Source organism: Tasmannia lanceolata, unplaced genomic scaffold (assembly GCF_043159265.1).
Source record: "Tasmannia lanceolata isolate RefF3 unplaced genomic scaffold, GAP_Taslan_0.1 ptg000037l, whole genome shotgun sequence".
NCBI classification, from domain to species: Eukaryota; Viridiplantae; Streptophyta; class Magnoliopsida; order Canellales; family Winteraceae; genus Tasmannia; species Tasmannia lanceolata.
Window position 1 is genome coordinate 48,882,069 of NW_027518714.1, and position 17,207 is coordinate 48,899,275.

The 17,207-nt window shown below is 42.4% G+C and overlaps 1 protein-coding gene across 5 annotated transcripts in view; it reads left to right on the top strand.

Annotated features, from left to right (window-relative positions):
- LOC143860546 (uncharacterized) overlaps nt 1-17,207 on the top strand; it is a 97,950-nt gene that overhangs the window by 66,034 nt on the left and 14,709 nt on the right. For all 5 annotated transcript variants that reach the window (XM_077371232.1, XM_077371233.1, XM_077371235.1 and 2 more), the window contains 4 exons: nt 7,622-7,818; nt 8,166-8,240; nt 9,548-9,588; nt 10,349-10,454. In XM_077371232.1, the coding sequence (XP_077227347.1) occupies nt 7,622-7,818; nt 8,166-8,240; nt 9,548-9,588; nt 10,349-10,454 (419 nt within the window). The remainder of the gene's footprint in view (nt 1-7,621; nt 7,819-8,165; nt 8,241-9,547; nt 9,589-10,348; nt 10,455-17,207) is intronic.

The window sequence follows — 17,207 nt, forward strand, 5'->3', positions numbered from 1 at the left end:
TGTGTTGCCTAAGGGCATAGTGGTCATTGTACGTTTACTCTTTATATAAATAAATAAGTGAGGGGGAGAATACCCTCACTCACTCTTTCTCTCATCTTCTCCTTTCCATCCTTCAACATGGTATTAGAGCCCTAGGGTTGTGGCACCCTAGGGACCCATTAAGGATCACCATCCTCAACTTCTTCCTCTCCATCTCCACTCCCCATCCCCTACGATCCTCGCCTCCCCTCCTTGTAAACTCCCCAACCCTCGCCTCCTCCCCCGCGACCTCCATGCAACCCCACGCCTCCTGTGACCTCCCTAGCCCCCTCGCCCTCGCCTCTCTTTTCCTCACCCCATTCCAACCCCCTGACCATTCCCCCACCCCTCCCGCGACCTCCCTGGACTCCCGCTCCTCGCCTCTCTCTCCCTAACTCCCCTCCACCCCTACCCACCACGCTTCCTCCACCTTTCCCGACCGCCTCCCTTTATTTTTCATCCCCCCCCGCCAGCCCCTCACCCTTGTCCACCCCCTAGAGCCTCCCTCTGTTTCCCGCTCCTTTCTACTCCTTTCTAACCCCTCTGGTAGCCACCTCTCCTCACTCCCTACTACCTTTTTTTAATCCTTGCCCTAATGGCCTAAATCCTCTTCGAAATACTTCTTTCTCATGTCCGCGACCCCGGTTTCAGCCCCTTCTCTTCGATTCATCTCTCTTCCTATGTCTTGGACATCTATTACTTACTCCTTAGTCCATATCTACCGGAGTCGCGGTCTCCTTTGTGGGCCTCTCGCATGATTTGTCTCTTGTACTCATTTCGAGTTTATTATTCGTCGTGTTGGTTTTGAGTCTCTCTCTTTTCTTTAGCTATAATAGATCCCCATGTTGTCACAAATCCCCTTTCATCACACCTCCTGCTGACAGCGTTTCCACTCTACCTACGGCGCCTTCCTCGAGCTGCTCTCCTTCCTCATATTCTTCCTCGTTGGAGAGTCTTTTTCCCGGATGACCTTTAAGAAATTGGATGGCTCCAATTGTCTTAGCTGGCGCCAGGCTGCTGAGACCTATCTCCTTGCAAAGGGTCGAGTGTCCCTTATTAAGCATGATCCTCCTTCCTCTTCTGATTTGTCTTATGACCGATGGCGACAGGACGATGCTATGATTCACACTCTCCTCAGGCAGAGTATGATTCCTGCCGTTGCTCAACCGATGATGAGCTTGCCCTCGGCCAAGGCTATTTGGGTTCATGCTGCGCTGCTTTACTGTGGGGTTGATAACCTCACACGTATTTTTGCTACTTATTTGGAGTTGATTCGACTTGAGTGTGGGGATGACTCTCTGTCCACCCACTACAACTGCTTTGCCTCTCTTTGCCAGCAATTGGATGGCTTCATGCCTCTTACATTTGATCTCACGGTACTCGCTCGCCAGCGGGACCAGCTCCGAGCTATTCATTACCTCCACTCCTTGGGACCAGATTTCTTACCTTTTCGCTAGCAACTTCTTGGATCAAGATCTCTTCCTTCTCTTACTAAGATATACTCACGAGCCCAACAGTGCATCCCAGGTGGCTCTTTTACTGCCCTCCCTACTGAGGGATCAATCCTTGCTGCCTACGATGGTGGTTTCTGCTCTAGCCGTGGTGGCAGTGGCCATGACCTTGGTGTGGTAGAGGCTCTGGCGGCCGAGGCCGCTCTTATTGTACACACTGTCGACGCGAGAGCCATCATGTTGATATTTGCTACACCCTTCATCCAGAGCTTCGACCTCCTCGATCTGCACACCTTACTGCTTCTGATCCCATTGATGCGTCTTCGTCGTCCTCTATCCTTGACAGTTTCTGTCATCTGCCCAGACTGATACTCTCACCGTCTCCGGAGCCGACTATGAGGAGCTCTAACGCCTTCGTCTTAGTAGCCGCCCACGCACTGCTTGTTTTGTCCATCCAGGTAGCTCATCTACTATTCTTACTCAGTCGAGTCCCTAAATTATTGATTCTGGGACCTCTAATCACCTGACTGGTAACTCTTCATCACTTAGTTCTTTTCGTCCTTTTCTCTCTCTATCTAGGTCAGTTACTCTTGCTGATGGGACTCCCATCTTTGATATTGGGGCTCTTACTCCACATCCGGGCTTTACTTTATCCTTTGTTCTTTGTGTCACCAAATCACCTTTTAACTTACTTTATGTCAGTCAAATTATCAAAGCCCTTAGTTGCTCTGTCTCATTTTTCCTTTTTACCGTCTGTTTCAGGATCTCTCGACTGGGAGGACGATTGGCTCGGGATGTGAGGTGGATGGTCTCTATCAGCTTCAGTGCACACCACCGCCTACCATTTTGCATAGCTCGGTGGACACCTATCAGTGGCATTGCCGTCTTGGCCGTCCTTCTTTTCAGCGTCTCTAGCGGACTTCTGTTGTTTCTTCATCTCTTCAGCCCTTTCAGTGCGAATCATGTGAACATTGGGAAACACCATCGTGTGTCTTTCCGCCCTCGGGCTATTAGTCGAGTGTCTAGTTCTTTTGAGTTAGTTCATTCTGATGTATGGGGTCCCTCGAGGACCACCTCACTTGCTTGATACAGATACTTTATTATTTTTGTGGATGATTATTCGCGCATGACATGGTTGCTTTTTTTAAAGGATCGATCTGAAGCCTTTAATGCTTTTTGCCATTTCTATGCTGAGATTGTTACTCAATACTCTTTTCCTCTTAAATGTTTACGTACAGATAATGCTCGAGAGTACACTTCCCGTGTCTTCCAAGAGTTCTTCGCCTCTGATGGCATTCTACATCAATCCTCTTGTGCTTATACCTCTTAGCAGAATGGTGTAGCTGAGAGGAAGTTGAGGTATTTATTTGATATGGCTTGCACCATGCTCTTTCAGATGCATGTTTTCAAATTGTATTGGAGCGACACTATTCTTACGGCTTCTTTCCTAGCCAACCATGTACCCTCTTCAGTTCTCGATGGTCATTCTCCCTTTTCGGTTTTACACCCTCAGAGCGACCCTTTTCCCCTTTCCCCATGGGTCTTTGGTTGTGTCTCCTTTGTTCACAACCTTACCCCGGGTTTGGATAAGTTAGACCCACGGGCTGAGTGGTGTGTCTTTCTGGGATACTTTCGTACTCAGAAAGGTTATAAGTGTTACAGCCACAGACTTCGTCGCCTTCTTGTCTCTTCCGATGTTTACCATTTTTGAGACTCTTCCCGCCGTCTCTCCTTCTGCCCATGGACCTCCTCCTCACCTTTTTGCCTCCCTCTTCCGGTTCTACTCGACACGTTGTCCCCACCTATTCCTTCTATCGGTGTCTCTGCCCCTCTACCTGTCTCGGACTCTCTTCCCCCAAGCTTCGACAATACCTTCCCCTCCTCCCCCGCCTACTCTTCCGAGAGTTTATCAGCGGCGCCCGCGAGCAGATCCTACTCCACCTCCACTCGAGGCGTCGTCTCTTCAGCCGGAGATATCGGCCTCTACCTCTTAGGTACCTTCTTCTTCTGATGTAGCTGTAGATGCTCCCATTGCCTCACGCACTCGTTCACATACTACTGCTCAACCCATCTCATTTTTCTCATGATCATCTTACCCCATCATTTCGTACTTTTGTTTCTTCATTGTCTTCTATTTCCTTGCCTAAGTCTGTGCAGGAGGCTCTAGCTCATCCTGGGTGGCGTGCTGCTATGGATAACAAAATTGCCGCTCTCTAGGCCAATCTCACTTGGGATATCGTTTCCCCTCCTCTTGGTGCTCACCCTGTTGGCTGTAGATGGGTTTATGCGATCAAAGACTTTGCAGATGGGACAGTTGAGCACCTTGAGGTGCGCCTGGTTGCCAAAGGATACACGCAAACCTAGGAGATTGATTACCATGATACCTTCTCTCCTGTTGCCAAGATTCCATCAGTGCGCGTCTTTATTTCTCTTGGTGTCAATCATGGCTGGCCCTTGTATCAGCTCGACGTTAAAAATGCCGTCCTCCATGCCGACTTGACTGAGGAGGTGTACATGGAGCAACCTCATGGTTATGTTGCTCAGGGGGAGATGTCCTCCTCACTGTGTAGGCTTTGCAAATCATTGTATGGTCTCAAACAATCCCCTCGAGCCTGGTTTGGACGGTTCAGTGAGGCTCTCATGAGGTATGGCATGAGGCAGTGTGCAGTTAACCATTCAGTTTTCAGCCATCAGTCAGGTGTTGGTTATGTTCTTCTTATAGTATATATGGATGACATTATTATCACAGGGAGTGACACAACTGACATTCAACAATTGAAGACTTTTCTACAGAAAGAGTTCTCCACAAAAGATCTTGTCCGCCTTAGATATTTTTTAGGGATTAGGGTAGCTTACTCAGGCACCAGCCTCTCCCTCTCACAGAGAAAAGTATGTAATGGATCTTCTAGAGGAGACAGGGTCGTTGGGTATGAGACTAGCCTTACTCCCATGGACCCAAATACGAAGCTCCATCCAGAAGAAGGTGACTTATTACATGCCCCAGGTAGATACTGAAGACTTGTGGGGAAGCTCATATACGTCACTGTGGCTAGACCGGATATTTCTTATGCAGTGGGAGTTGTTAGCCAGTTTATGAGTGCTCCTTGAACATCCCACTTGGCAGCTGTGAGTCAAATTCTTCAATATTTGAAAAGTGCCTCAGGAAAAGAGTTACTTTTCAAAAGACATGGCCATCAGAGAGTAGAGGGATACAGTGATGTTGACTGGGTAGGATCTCCAATAGATAGACGTTCCATGACTGACTACTGTACCTTTGTGGGAGGAAACTTGGTATCTTGGCGGAGCAAGAAGAAAAATGTCGTAGCCAAGTCTAGTGCTGAAGCCGAATATCGAGCCATGTCACATACTAGCAGTGAGCTTATCTGGCTATGATCACTTCTATCTGAGATTGGATTTCCCTCATCATCCCCAGCTCACCTATACTGTGAAAACAAGGCAGCTATTCACATTGCTAACAATCCGGTCTTCCATGAGCGTACGAAGCACTTAGAGGTGGACTGCCACTTCATACGTCACAGGATTCAGCAAAGAGAGATATGCACTACTTTCAATTGGTCGGCAGACAAACTTGCAGATGTTTTTACCAAGCCCCCAAGTAAGGCTAGACTTAGTGATATTTGTACCAAGCTTGGAATGATCAATATTTTCATTCCAGCTTGAGAGGGAGTGTTAGAGATGTGTATGTGTGTTTGTTGCCTAAGGGCATAGTGGTCATTGTACCTTTACTCTTTATATAAATACATAAGTGAGGGGGAGAATACCCTAATTCACTCTTTCTCTCATCTTCTTCTCCTGTCCATCCTTCAACAAAATTAAACGTAAGCAGATACAAAACTCATAATCATGACGGAGTACCTAACAGAATATCATACTCTCATTTGCAACATAAATGGTAAAACTCCGACGTAGCACTCGAAAGCATATATGATAATTGATAATCTCACTGCATGGATTAAATTACATTAATGTGCCACAAAACAACAACTGCGATTAAGCCGGCAGCTTTGGGCACCAATGTATCACAATTATCAACTGCTATTAAGCCGACAGCTCGTGGGTACCAAAGTGCCACAAAACAACAACTGCTATTATGCCGGCAGCTCAGGGGCACTGATGTACCACAAATATTCACTATTACTAATGTGCCACAAAACAACAACCGCTATTAAGCCGGTAGCTCGGGGGCACTGATGTACCAAAAATATTCACTACTATTAAAGTGCCACAAACATGTACTAAACTTACCACTTACTAAGAGCATAACAAGTTTTTGAAAATGTATCTTGATTTCAAATAAGTTCAAAATCCTTTACTCAAAATATGCAACACTAGCATTTTAAAATCTCTACACCAAGCATTATGGCTCAAATAACTAAATCTCTCAAACGAGGCATGCTAGACCCGATTTTCATAATAGATGGGTAACGCTACAACGAGTTTATCAAATTCATGAGGTAAGTAGTTCAAATCAGATATCACAATGTCTAAAGGTTCAGAAACGGGAAGTTTTGGCAGAATACACTAAGGAAGTGTCACTTAGCTCGAGGGCAAATCCCAGTTCCTTAGAACTCAAAGTCCAACCTTCTACTAATTAGGATTACCCGGAAATCAGAAACATAAATTAACATGCGCGTCTAGGATATTTCGGATATGAAAAACAAGCTCTAGAATTAATATCAGACGAAATATGGTCAAAGAATTAAATCCCTAGACAACTCTCGAAAGGCCATATCTCCCTAGATCCTAATTACTCGACGGAATTGACCAAGGCCGGACTCGTTGGAAAGCTCGTAATGAGAGGATTCCAATGGTTCCAACAACAAAAAAAGGGCGGCCTAGTGCACGAGGCTCGCACCATTGTGGGGTCTGGTGAGGGCCAGATGTACGCAGCCTTACCCCTGCTTTGCAGAGAAGCTGTTTCCATGACTTGAACCCGTGACCACCAGGTCACAATGGAGCAACCTTACTGTTGCACCAAGGCTTGCCCTCTCCAATGGTTACAACAACATAACCATAAATTTGCCGGACGAAGGAAACAAAATAAAATTCCATATTTCTTCCCAAAATAACAATTCTAATGCAACCTGAAATGAAAAACAATCATTTTTGCCAAATTCCTTACCTCCGGCTAGCTTTTCTGGTGACAACACGCTTTCCAGCAATTTCTCGTCCTTGCTTTTTTGTCAAGGGTTTCCTCCGGAGAAAACCTAAACTTGGGTAATAAAAACCCTAACTCTCTCTCTCTTTCCCTTTCTCTCTCTCTCTCTCTCTCTCTCTGTGTGTTCCGTTCTCTGCTTGTTTTTTTTCTTCTCGGCAGATGACCGACATAGCCCATGCGTGTCACCAACATGGTGACGCATGTGGGTGCCGGGTATTACAGGTGTGATACATGGGAAGACAGAAATACCCCTCCACATGGGTGATGTATAATACAACCATTCTCATCATAAAAAAATAAAAAATAATGGGAAAACCCCAAGAAAATAGAGAAGAAGAATAGTTGGTTTGTTGCACCTCCAAGAAAATAGAGGTGAAGAATAGTTCAGTTGTAGCAACTCCAAGAAAATGGAGAAGAATAGTTCAGTCTACTGTTTCAAGAAGAAAACAAGGAAATCAGTCCAAGGTACCGTGGAACTATTGCCCACAAGTACTTCCCGATCTTTCCTCAGATAACATAAGATAAAAGCGTAGTCTTGGAGAAGATCACCTGTGATATGGAATAGAGGGAACAATAGAGAAGAAGATGGAAGGGAAGAAGTTGCAGGGTTTGGATTTCAAACCCCACAAATTCTATAGCTTCACATACATATGATTTGAAAACCGAAATTACAATAAGGAAATTAATGATGATGGGCCCTATCATAAACCATCAAATTAACCACTAAAATATAACTAATCACTAAAGCATATTCTAATGTTAACACTGTCAAAGTTGCTTCCATAATTATGGTTGAGAGTATCACCGGCCTTGTCATGGATGCTAATGTGATTGCAATTTTAATGTATTTTGTTTGTACGTCTTTGCATGTGCTTCTTATTAGTTTTGCAATAAATTGTTCTGTTATTAAGAAGTTCCATGCAAGGGTTCCTTAGTTTCCCTTTTCATTTTTTTTAACTTCATTGCCTTGCAGCACAAAACACTAGAGGGAAAAGGATATGCAAACACTATGTCCAAAGTGGCCTTGGTTTAGCTCCAGAGGGCACTTTGGTTGGTAAATATTTGACAGATAATGCAAACAGGGTGCCATTGATTGTATGCATCACTCGATTGGTTGCTCAAAAGGGTCTTCATTTGATTCATTATGCAATAAAGCGTGTTGAAGAGCTTGTAAGTGCCATCATTTTATTTCATTTGATCTTCATATATTTTTATTTTAAAATCAATATCATTCAATTTGATTTAATTTATATTGATAAAAAAACCTGAAATTCTTTACCAGTAATATTTAAAGCTTTGCGAATCTGTTGGAATTGTGTGAATATTTTTGCATGATGAGAATATTATTAATGATGATGGGAATGCAAAAATAAAAATAAAAAAATTCTATGAACTTGCCTTGCACTTTCATTTTAACATCTCATCTTGTTTTTCTACCAAGATCACAAGCATGAAGAGTCTGTGGTTTATTAAAGTGTAACTTAAACTCCTTTGTTTTTTCTGGGGTGATTTTACAGGGTGGACAAATGGTTTTATTGGGAAAAGCTTCAGATGCTCGAGTCGAGAGGGACTTTGAGGGCCTTGCAAATGTGGTAAAGGGTTTAACTGTGAGATCCTTTAATTAGTTTTGTGGTGTAGTCAGCCTCGTTGCCTAAAATACATCATTCAAAATTTCTTTACCGAAGTAACTGGAGGCTTTCAAACTTTTTGACCAGTTTTGAAACAGGTAGACGAAACCAAATCTTTACAAATAATATTGTTCTCACTAATGTTAAAAAACTCGGATTCAACTTGGAAATCACTTGATGAAGAATTCGTCGAATTTGGTCAGAATTTGGAGTCTGTGATAAGAGCCTGTCCAAACCAAGCTTAATTACAAGAGTGTCAATCAGATAGTTTTTTTTGCCATTGGTTGAAGGTATTTAAGTTTATAGCTAGATGTGTTCGGATGCCTTTAAACTTTGCAAGAGCATCGTTGCAAGGACTGACATATTTCTTTGGTGTTTTGTTTCCTTTCCTATTCTTTGGGGTGCTGGATTGGAGTGGAATGGGTGAGGAGTTTGTGGTTGGGCTGTGCCGTATGAAGCTTTATGCTTGATAGACAATAGCAGAGATGTCTCTTGGAAACGTTGGGGATCAGTACATTAACATGTATGAGTTCCTGATTTTTAAGCAGAAATGTTGGAAAAGATAAATGTTCCATAACTTTTCTTGGTAGGTTAGTATGTAAGTGTTTTTGACATGGCTACTAAGACAAAATTCAAATGCATTTTTTCATCATTTTGGTGTCTATATGCTTAATTATATAGCTCTAATGTTTTCTACTTGGGGCACACTTTGTAATCTATAAGATATTATTCTTATTAAATGAAATTTAATCATGGTTCAATTAGACATATACTGTCGGTTTTGTGGTCTTCCCTAACCATGTTGATTGTTGTTGTTCTTTGATTCAATACTTCCAATCCATTGGTTGGTCTTGATTTTGCCTGTTCTTGTGGGGTGAAGGATTTTGCGGGTTCTCCCACAACATTGTTCTATTCATAGAGTAGTTCTAGTTGTTGAGTTATATTTATTTTGGCTAGCAACCCATGGTTAAAGAAGTTTAAACTTTTACATGCATCCTAATCCAGTTACTTGATCTCATCTGTCTTTCTGTATTATTTCTTTTACTTGTTGGGACCCAGTTAGAACCCCCAACAATTATGAAAAAACGTGGAACCCCCAACATTACTAACTATTGATTCTGAAGGCTACTCCTATATGAAAAGTGGAATCTCTTTCTTGAAACAAACGAGAAATTTTTATTTTCAACATAAGCAGTTTGTTTACATTTTACTGTTCATCTTTGTTACCACGAGAAAATAGTGGACCAACTATTCACTGTCGTGTTTTGTAGCACAACAAAGGTAGCAGCATCCGAATCCTTCTGACATACAGGTAATTTCATGGTTGGACTGTATAACCGTACCTTGAAATCAATTTATTGCTATGGAAATACTTCCTTCATCTTTCTGGAATGAGTGACTAATTTGTAGGACTAGACATGAGTGAAATTTCTTCAATTTCTTGTTTAATAGCCAAAAACCCATTCGTGGAATCTTTCTTTAAAGTGGGCAAGATTAGTTTGACTTCGAATGAGCACATTGCCCTTGCTTGGTTGCAAAAAAAGCCGGGATGGTTTAAAGGTTTTGCTTGGCATTTGGGTGCCTCATCAGAAAAACGCTTTGTTTGGTTGCCAATATAGCATTGACATCCCAGGAGACTCCCGGCTAATAATTGCATATTTGGTGATATGTCACCCTTGTCCCCTCCCTATGATATCCAAGCCAAAATCCACAAAAAAGTGCAATTTTGCTTAAATTTCTTGGGAATGATGCTCTTTTTTTTATCTCTCTCTGAATATTTGGTAATGACACCCCTACTACTACTCTATGTCGCTACGAAGTTGACAACCAAAAACTACTTACTACTATTCTCCGAGGTATGTTCCAGGCAAATCCAAGCTTGTCTCCTCCCTGTTGACTACTTATTCCACTACTCTCAGAGTCTATTCCGTGCAACCAAACAACCAATAGGGGCTTCTTCATCGGAAATTGTAGACAAAAGAACTAATTTTTCAGAAGAATGAACTTTGTTTTTGTTGCTTCAGTACTGTTTCTTATGTTGAATCTGTTATTTGATTTATTGTCTTATGTAGCGAGGAGCTGTCCCACTTGCTCTATGCTGCAGCAGATATGGTATTGGTGCCTTCCATATATGAGCCCTGTGGACTTGCCCAGATGATTGGCATGCGCTATGGAGCGGTATCAATCTTCCTGTTTTTAATACTGTCTACTGATTTATGTTTTCACAGGTTATGTATAAGAAGAGGAATGCTAGAATGACAGGCGCCCTTGCAAAAAATAGGGCAAAGGGCACCCCAATTGGTCAAAATCCATTAATGACACCAAGGGCGCCAGTCATTCTAGCATTCCTTGTACAAGAAACATTGCCAACAATTATGAAAAAACGTGACTGTTAAAATCTACATTGAAGGATTGAGATGGAGAAGAAAGGAGAGAAAAGATGGAGAAGAGAATGCGTGAATCAAATAGATCAGATTTCTCTCACGCACACTGATATATATATATATATATATATATATATATATATATATATATATAGAGAGAGAGAGAGAGAGAGAGAGAGAGAGAGAGAGAGAGAGAACTGTTGGTGCGCTTAAGCTCACCATTTTTTTGGTGCGCTTAAGTTGTTATAACGTCTCCCATTCGTTTAAATGTTTGGGTCCCGCTTAAGCGCACCAACGGGAGGTGTTATAACAACTTAAGCGCACAAAAAAAATGGTGCGCTTAAGCTCACTGAAATTCCAATAATAGGCCCAAGTAGTCTTAATGGCAACTTAGGAGGAGGGAGATTAGGTTAATTGTAAAAATAAATTTTTACCCTTTTGAAAACTTTTAACCCAATTAAAGATTAAGAGATCAAAAAATAATTTAAGCAACTAAGTTAAATCTAAAGTGCAAATTCAAATAAAAGAGCGAGAGACAAGAAGGAGTGCACCCAAGATTTAAAGTGGTTCGGTCCTCATGCATGAGGCCTACTCCACTCTACCAACCAAACACGTTGATGGCTTCACTATGTTGATCTTCTTAACCTTGACGAAGACCGGTGCCATTTACAATGTCCAATAGCTTTAACCTTGGTGGCAATCCTCACCACGGAGAGAGGGCTTCGCTTCTCCGAACACTCGCCCAAGTACACGGTTTATCAAGAAAGAAAGAACAAGGAAAAATCCCTTCACAAGGGTTACAATCTTGAAGAAGATGTACAAATGAGAGCCTATGATCCAAATCCTAAATCTAGAGGATGAGAGGCATAAACAAGCTTGATTCACTCTTAGGATGTTCAAATATAATTTTAGAGTGTTAGGATTGATTGTTGGGAAGTTTAGAACTCACATATATATAGAAAACTCAAAATATGACCGTTTGGGGGCATTGTCGTAATTCTGTCGAAAACCCCAACGGATATAATTTTTCACTCGACATTGTGTTCTCAGAGTTCCGAGAGACTTTCTCGGAGTTCCGGGAATACAAATAGAAGATGTAAAAATGTTATTGAACCATTTCTTGGAGCTCCGAGAACTTTCTCGGAGTTCGAAGCTCGGAGCTCCGAGAATTCTCTCGGAGTTCCGAGAAGCCTATTTCCAGCAGGTTTTCAAGTTTGAAATGCTGATTTGTTTTGGGCTTCAAGGGTTTCCAATTCTATACTTAAATGGGATTGTTATGAGGGTTCCAAAGTGTTGGAACACCACAAGGACAATCACTTAAACATGTTAGTCCATTTAGGGGTGTGTGATTACTTCATTTATGCTTCTCAAAACCTAAACTAGGATTGGATCTTTACAATCTAAAAGACTTAAAGGAGAATGATCTTCACTTGCATTGCTTCAAGTCTTCTTGCTTCTTGGATCGCCAATGACTTTGGCCTTCCGAATGTGGTCCAATGAGAGTTTCTTGGCCTCAATCCAAGCGTCCTTGATATAGAACATTCATGATCTACAACTTAAGACAATTAAACACATTAGTGATATAAAATCACTTGAGTTTGGAATTATCAAAAGAAGATGGGAATGCCAAGGTGGGAACCATTGGGCTTACACTCACCAACAGTTTTCTCATATATATATATATATATATATATATATATATATATATATATATTACATAGAAAGACAAAAATACTCCTCTATACGAGAGGTGTATAACAGGACCATTTTCAATACTCCCCCTCAAGCTGGAGTATGTATATCATACATTCCTTGCTTGTTACATAAATCCCTCAATCTAGCCCTGTCAAGGGGTTTTGGAAACAGGTTTGCTATCTGGTTGTTTGACCTTATGAACGCTGTGCAAATCTCCCCTTTTTGGATCCTATCACGAATAAAGTGACAATCCACTTCTATGTGTTTTGTCCTCTCATGAAACACTGGATTCATGGCTATATGAATGGCGGACTTGTTGCACAGTGGAGCAAAGCAGGTGACGAGTAGGGCAACCCAATCTTTGACATAAATGACCTCAACCAGATCAACTCGCAACTTGTATATGCCATGGCTTTATACTCTGCCTCTGCACTTGACCTTGATACAAACTCTTGTTTCTTGCTCTTCTAAGACATCAAGTTAGCTCCAACAAAAGTACAATAGCCATTTGTAGACCTTCTATCTGCAGGAGATCCTGCCCAATCTGCATCTGAATATCCCTCAATCCTCATGTGACTATGCTTTTTGAAGGAGTCCTTTACGAGGAGCTTTCTTCAGACATTTTACTATCTGGATAACTGCTGACCAATGAGGTGTCCATGGTGCACTCATATACTAACTCACCACGCCTACTTCATAAGAGATACCAGGACGTGTGACAGTGAGGTAAATCAACTTCCCAGCTAAATGTCTGTATCTGCCTGGATCCTTTAGTAACTCCCCATGATTAGGGGAAAGCTTGATATTTGAGTCCATGGGTGTCTCAGCTGTCTCCTCCAATATATCCAGTGTGTACTTTCTTTGTGATAAAGATAGCCCTTCACGTGAATGTGCTACCTCTATCTTTAGAAAGTATCTCAAACGATTAAGATCTTTGGTACATAATTCTTTCTGAAGAAAATCCTTCAGTCTCTGTATACCTGCACTATCACTCCTTGTAATGATGATATCACCAGCATAAACAATCAGGAAGATCCTACCATCTTTACCCTGAGAGCTGAACATTGAATGATCGACAACACACTGTTTCATTCCAAAATGTATCGTCGTCTCACTAAATCTTCCAAACCAGGCACGAGGAGACTGTTTAAGACCATATATGGCCTTCTGTAACTTATAGGCAGCATGCTTATAAGTTATAGGAGGTTGCTCCATGTATAGCTCTTCCTGCATATCACCATGCAAGATGGCATTCTTGACATCTAACTGATAGAGAGGCCATGACATATTCACTGCAACATATATCAAAACTCGTACTGAAGGAATTTTCACCACAGGAGAAAAAGTTTCCGTGTAATCAATGTCGTAGGTCTGTGTGTACCCCTTTACAACCAATCGAGCCTTCAGTCTTTCTACTGTCCCATTTGGTAGGTACTTTACTGTGAACACCCACTTACAACCGACTACCTGTGCCCCTGGAGGAAGAGGAAGCAAATGCCATGTATGATTTGACTTCATAGCACCCATCTCTGCATCCATTGCTGCTCGCCAACCTGGATGATCTAAAGCCTCGACAACAGAATGAGGAATAGAGACAGAGGACACATATGATAAAATGAACTAGAAGGGGGTGACATACGATCAAAAGAAACCACATCAGAAATGGGATGATGGGTAGAACGAGAACGTGTACGGGATGACACAGAAGCATCAACAGGTGGAGTAGAACAAGAACGTGTACGAGATGACACAGGAGCTTCAACAGGTGCAGAAGAAGAAACAATTACCTCGGTAGAAGTGGGTGGACCAGTGAGCTGAGGAGGAGGCGATGAGCATGAGGGGCCATCTGCACATGTGGTTAGTAAAACTTGCTGAGGACTATGTGAATAAACCTTCACCTCAGGAGGTACCGGCAACGGAAGAGAGGAAGATACTTGACGGAGTAGTACCGGTAGTGGAAGTGGAGGATTAGGTGAGGGTGTAGGAACAGACTTAGTAAAGTAAGATGTATCCTCGATGAAGGTAACATCCGCAGAGACATAGACATGACAAAGCTGCGAGCCATAACATTTATATCCCTTCTGAGTATCGAAGTAGTCCAGGAAGACACATTTAATGGCGCGTGGATCAACCTTATCTTTACTAGGTGTAAGATTATCAACAAAGCAAGTGCTGCCAAAAACTCTAGGAAGTAAAGGGATTTCCAGATGGATGTAATACCGAGAAAATCAGAAAGGTGGCCTATTCTATAGGACAGACGAAGGAAGATGGTTCGCCATAAAGCAAGATGTGAGAACTGCATCAACCCAAAAAGGTCTTTGGGACATGCATCTGAACTAGAAGTGTGCGTCCCATATCAACAAGGTATCAAAGTTTCCTCTCAGCCACACCATTTTGCTGAGAGGTATGGGCGCACGATGACTGATGAATAATGCCATGACTAGAGAGGAACTGAAATCGATTAGATGCAGAAAATATTCACGTGCATTATTAGTGTAAGCATTTAATAGAACATGAATATTGGGTAGAAACTTCAGCATAAAAGGAACGAAACACATCAAATAATTTTGAACGATCTTTTATAATATATAACCAAGACATCCTGAAAAGGTCGTCCACAAACACAATAAGATAACGATATTCAAATATAGATGGAGTTCTACAGGGACCACGAATATCAGAATGAACAAGCTCAAAAGAACTAGACACACGACCAAATGACCTAGACGGAAAGGATACACGATAGTGTTTTGCATGCTCACAAGACTCACATTGAAAGGACTAATAGGACTAGGCAGAGTGCTGCATGCGATCCGCTGAAGGATGACCAAGATGGCAATGCCACATAAATGAATCGATAGAAGCACTCAAGGCAGAACGCGAAGGTCCACTGTCAAAGTAGTAGAGGCCGTCTACCTCATGGCTCGAACCAATCCTCCTAGTCGCTAGATCCTGAAAGGTACAATAAGAAGGAAAGAATGTTACAGAACATCAAAGATGGAGAGTAAGCCGACTAACATAAAGTAAGTTACAAGGAAAACTAGGAACACATAAAACAGAGGAAGAGACAAGTCAGGGCTGAGCGATGTGTCCCCAGTACCGGAAATAGGGCAATATCGTTCTATTGGCTAAGGTAACCGGTTTAGATGTAGAAGAAGCTGCAAAAGAACTGAGGAGTCTACTGTTACCAGTCATATGATGAGAGGCTCCAGAGTCAATGAGCTAAGAACTGGAACGACTGAGAGAGCAGGATGGGTTGCTACCTTCCGTAGCTAGTATGACAGTGGCTTGTTTTCCTCTATCCTAGGATCTGGATAAGGCCTTATACTCAGCATGCGAAACGACCAGCGTATCGGCATAAGAAGGTGGGAGTTGGGCTGCAGATGAGCTAGCAACAATCGTACTGGAAACATGATGAACGACATGGGAGGGCCGTAACTCCGGATGTAGATCGTAGCAAAAGCCAACAGTATGCCCTCAAACCTACAACGAGTACAGTAACGGGATCCACGACCTCCAACACCATAGCCTCCCGCCCTCCCCCTGAATCTTTGTCAGATCCACGACCACCGCGCGCACCCCGATCATATCCGTTGTGCACGGTTAGAGCAGAACGCTCAATGGGTGAATCATCAGGGATCATCATACTGAATAACCACAACAGAAACGACCAACCAACAAGAATTGATCACCACCGAAGACAGACACTATGAAATCTCCAATAAGAATTCACGACGAATCATAAACCACCAACATACGGCAACATATGGATCACAAACAACCACTACCAACGGAAATCTCAGCCACTATCAGCACCAAACAACCACATCCACCAAACACCAACATCAACAGAAACCTCCACTAACTTCCACCAAACAACAACCACCAAATCGCCACCAAGACCATAAAATCAAATCACCAACAACTGATCAACATAGATCCACCACGAGGTCACCACGACTGAAGCACACCACCGCCAATAACAACTACTACCCAATCACCATCAACAACATAGGTAATGAGGTGCCCAACATCTACCGTGTAACGAGGAACAACGATCACTACCAAAGCCAACAAAAAAATCGCTTAGACATTTCATCAAATAGTTGGTGTGCACTTATCGACGCCAACAAACGACAATAACCGGAAAGGGACAACCACAAACCAATGAAGCAGATGAACAATCACAGAGAGATCCGTCAATCTGACAACATCCGCCACCAACGAATAGCGACTACGAAGAGCTCAGAAAAATCAAGCCAACAACAAACAACCACCAATATCACCAAAACCAACACCAAACCAACGACAAGCACCACCAACAATTGATTACCATCAAATCGAGAACAGGCTACAAACAAAAGCATCTACAGATTCTATCTCACACATTAATGCATGTTTCTGGGATAGAAAGGGGCAACAACACCACAGGCATACACCACAAACATGAGAAAATCACCGAACAATTGCCCGGAACCAACTACGAGACGAGAAAGATCAAAGAGTCGCTGTCTAGAACATCAAGACAAAGAGATGGAAGTAGATTAAAGCAAGTTTAGTAACTGATTTGTATGGAGTAATGGGTTTGGATTAGTATTCGAAGGTTTATAATATGTTTAATGCTGATACGGCACACTAAGGGGCCGTTTGGATACGCAGATTTTAGAATCCGGCATTTCTTCAAAATTGTAGCTAAGAGACGAGAGAAGAAGCGGACCAACTATCGTTTTTGACTCGTTTTTTACTTCTCGCCCTTCTTTCCGTCAGCAATAGAGTAGCAGATCCTCCCATATTTCCAGGTTTTAGAAATATTATGATGCGGGAGAGATTTTTAAAACATGAATTTCTCACT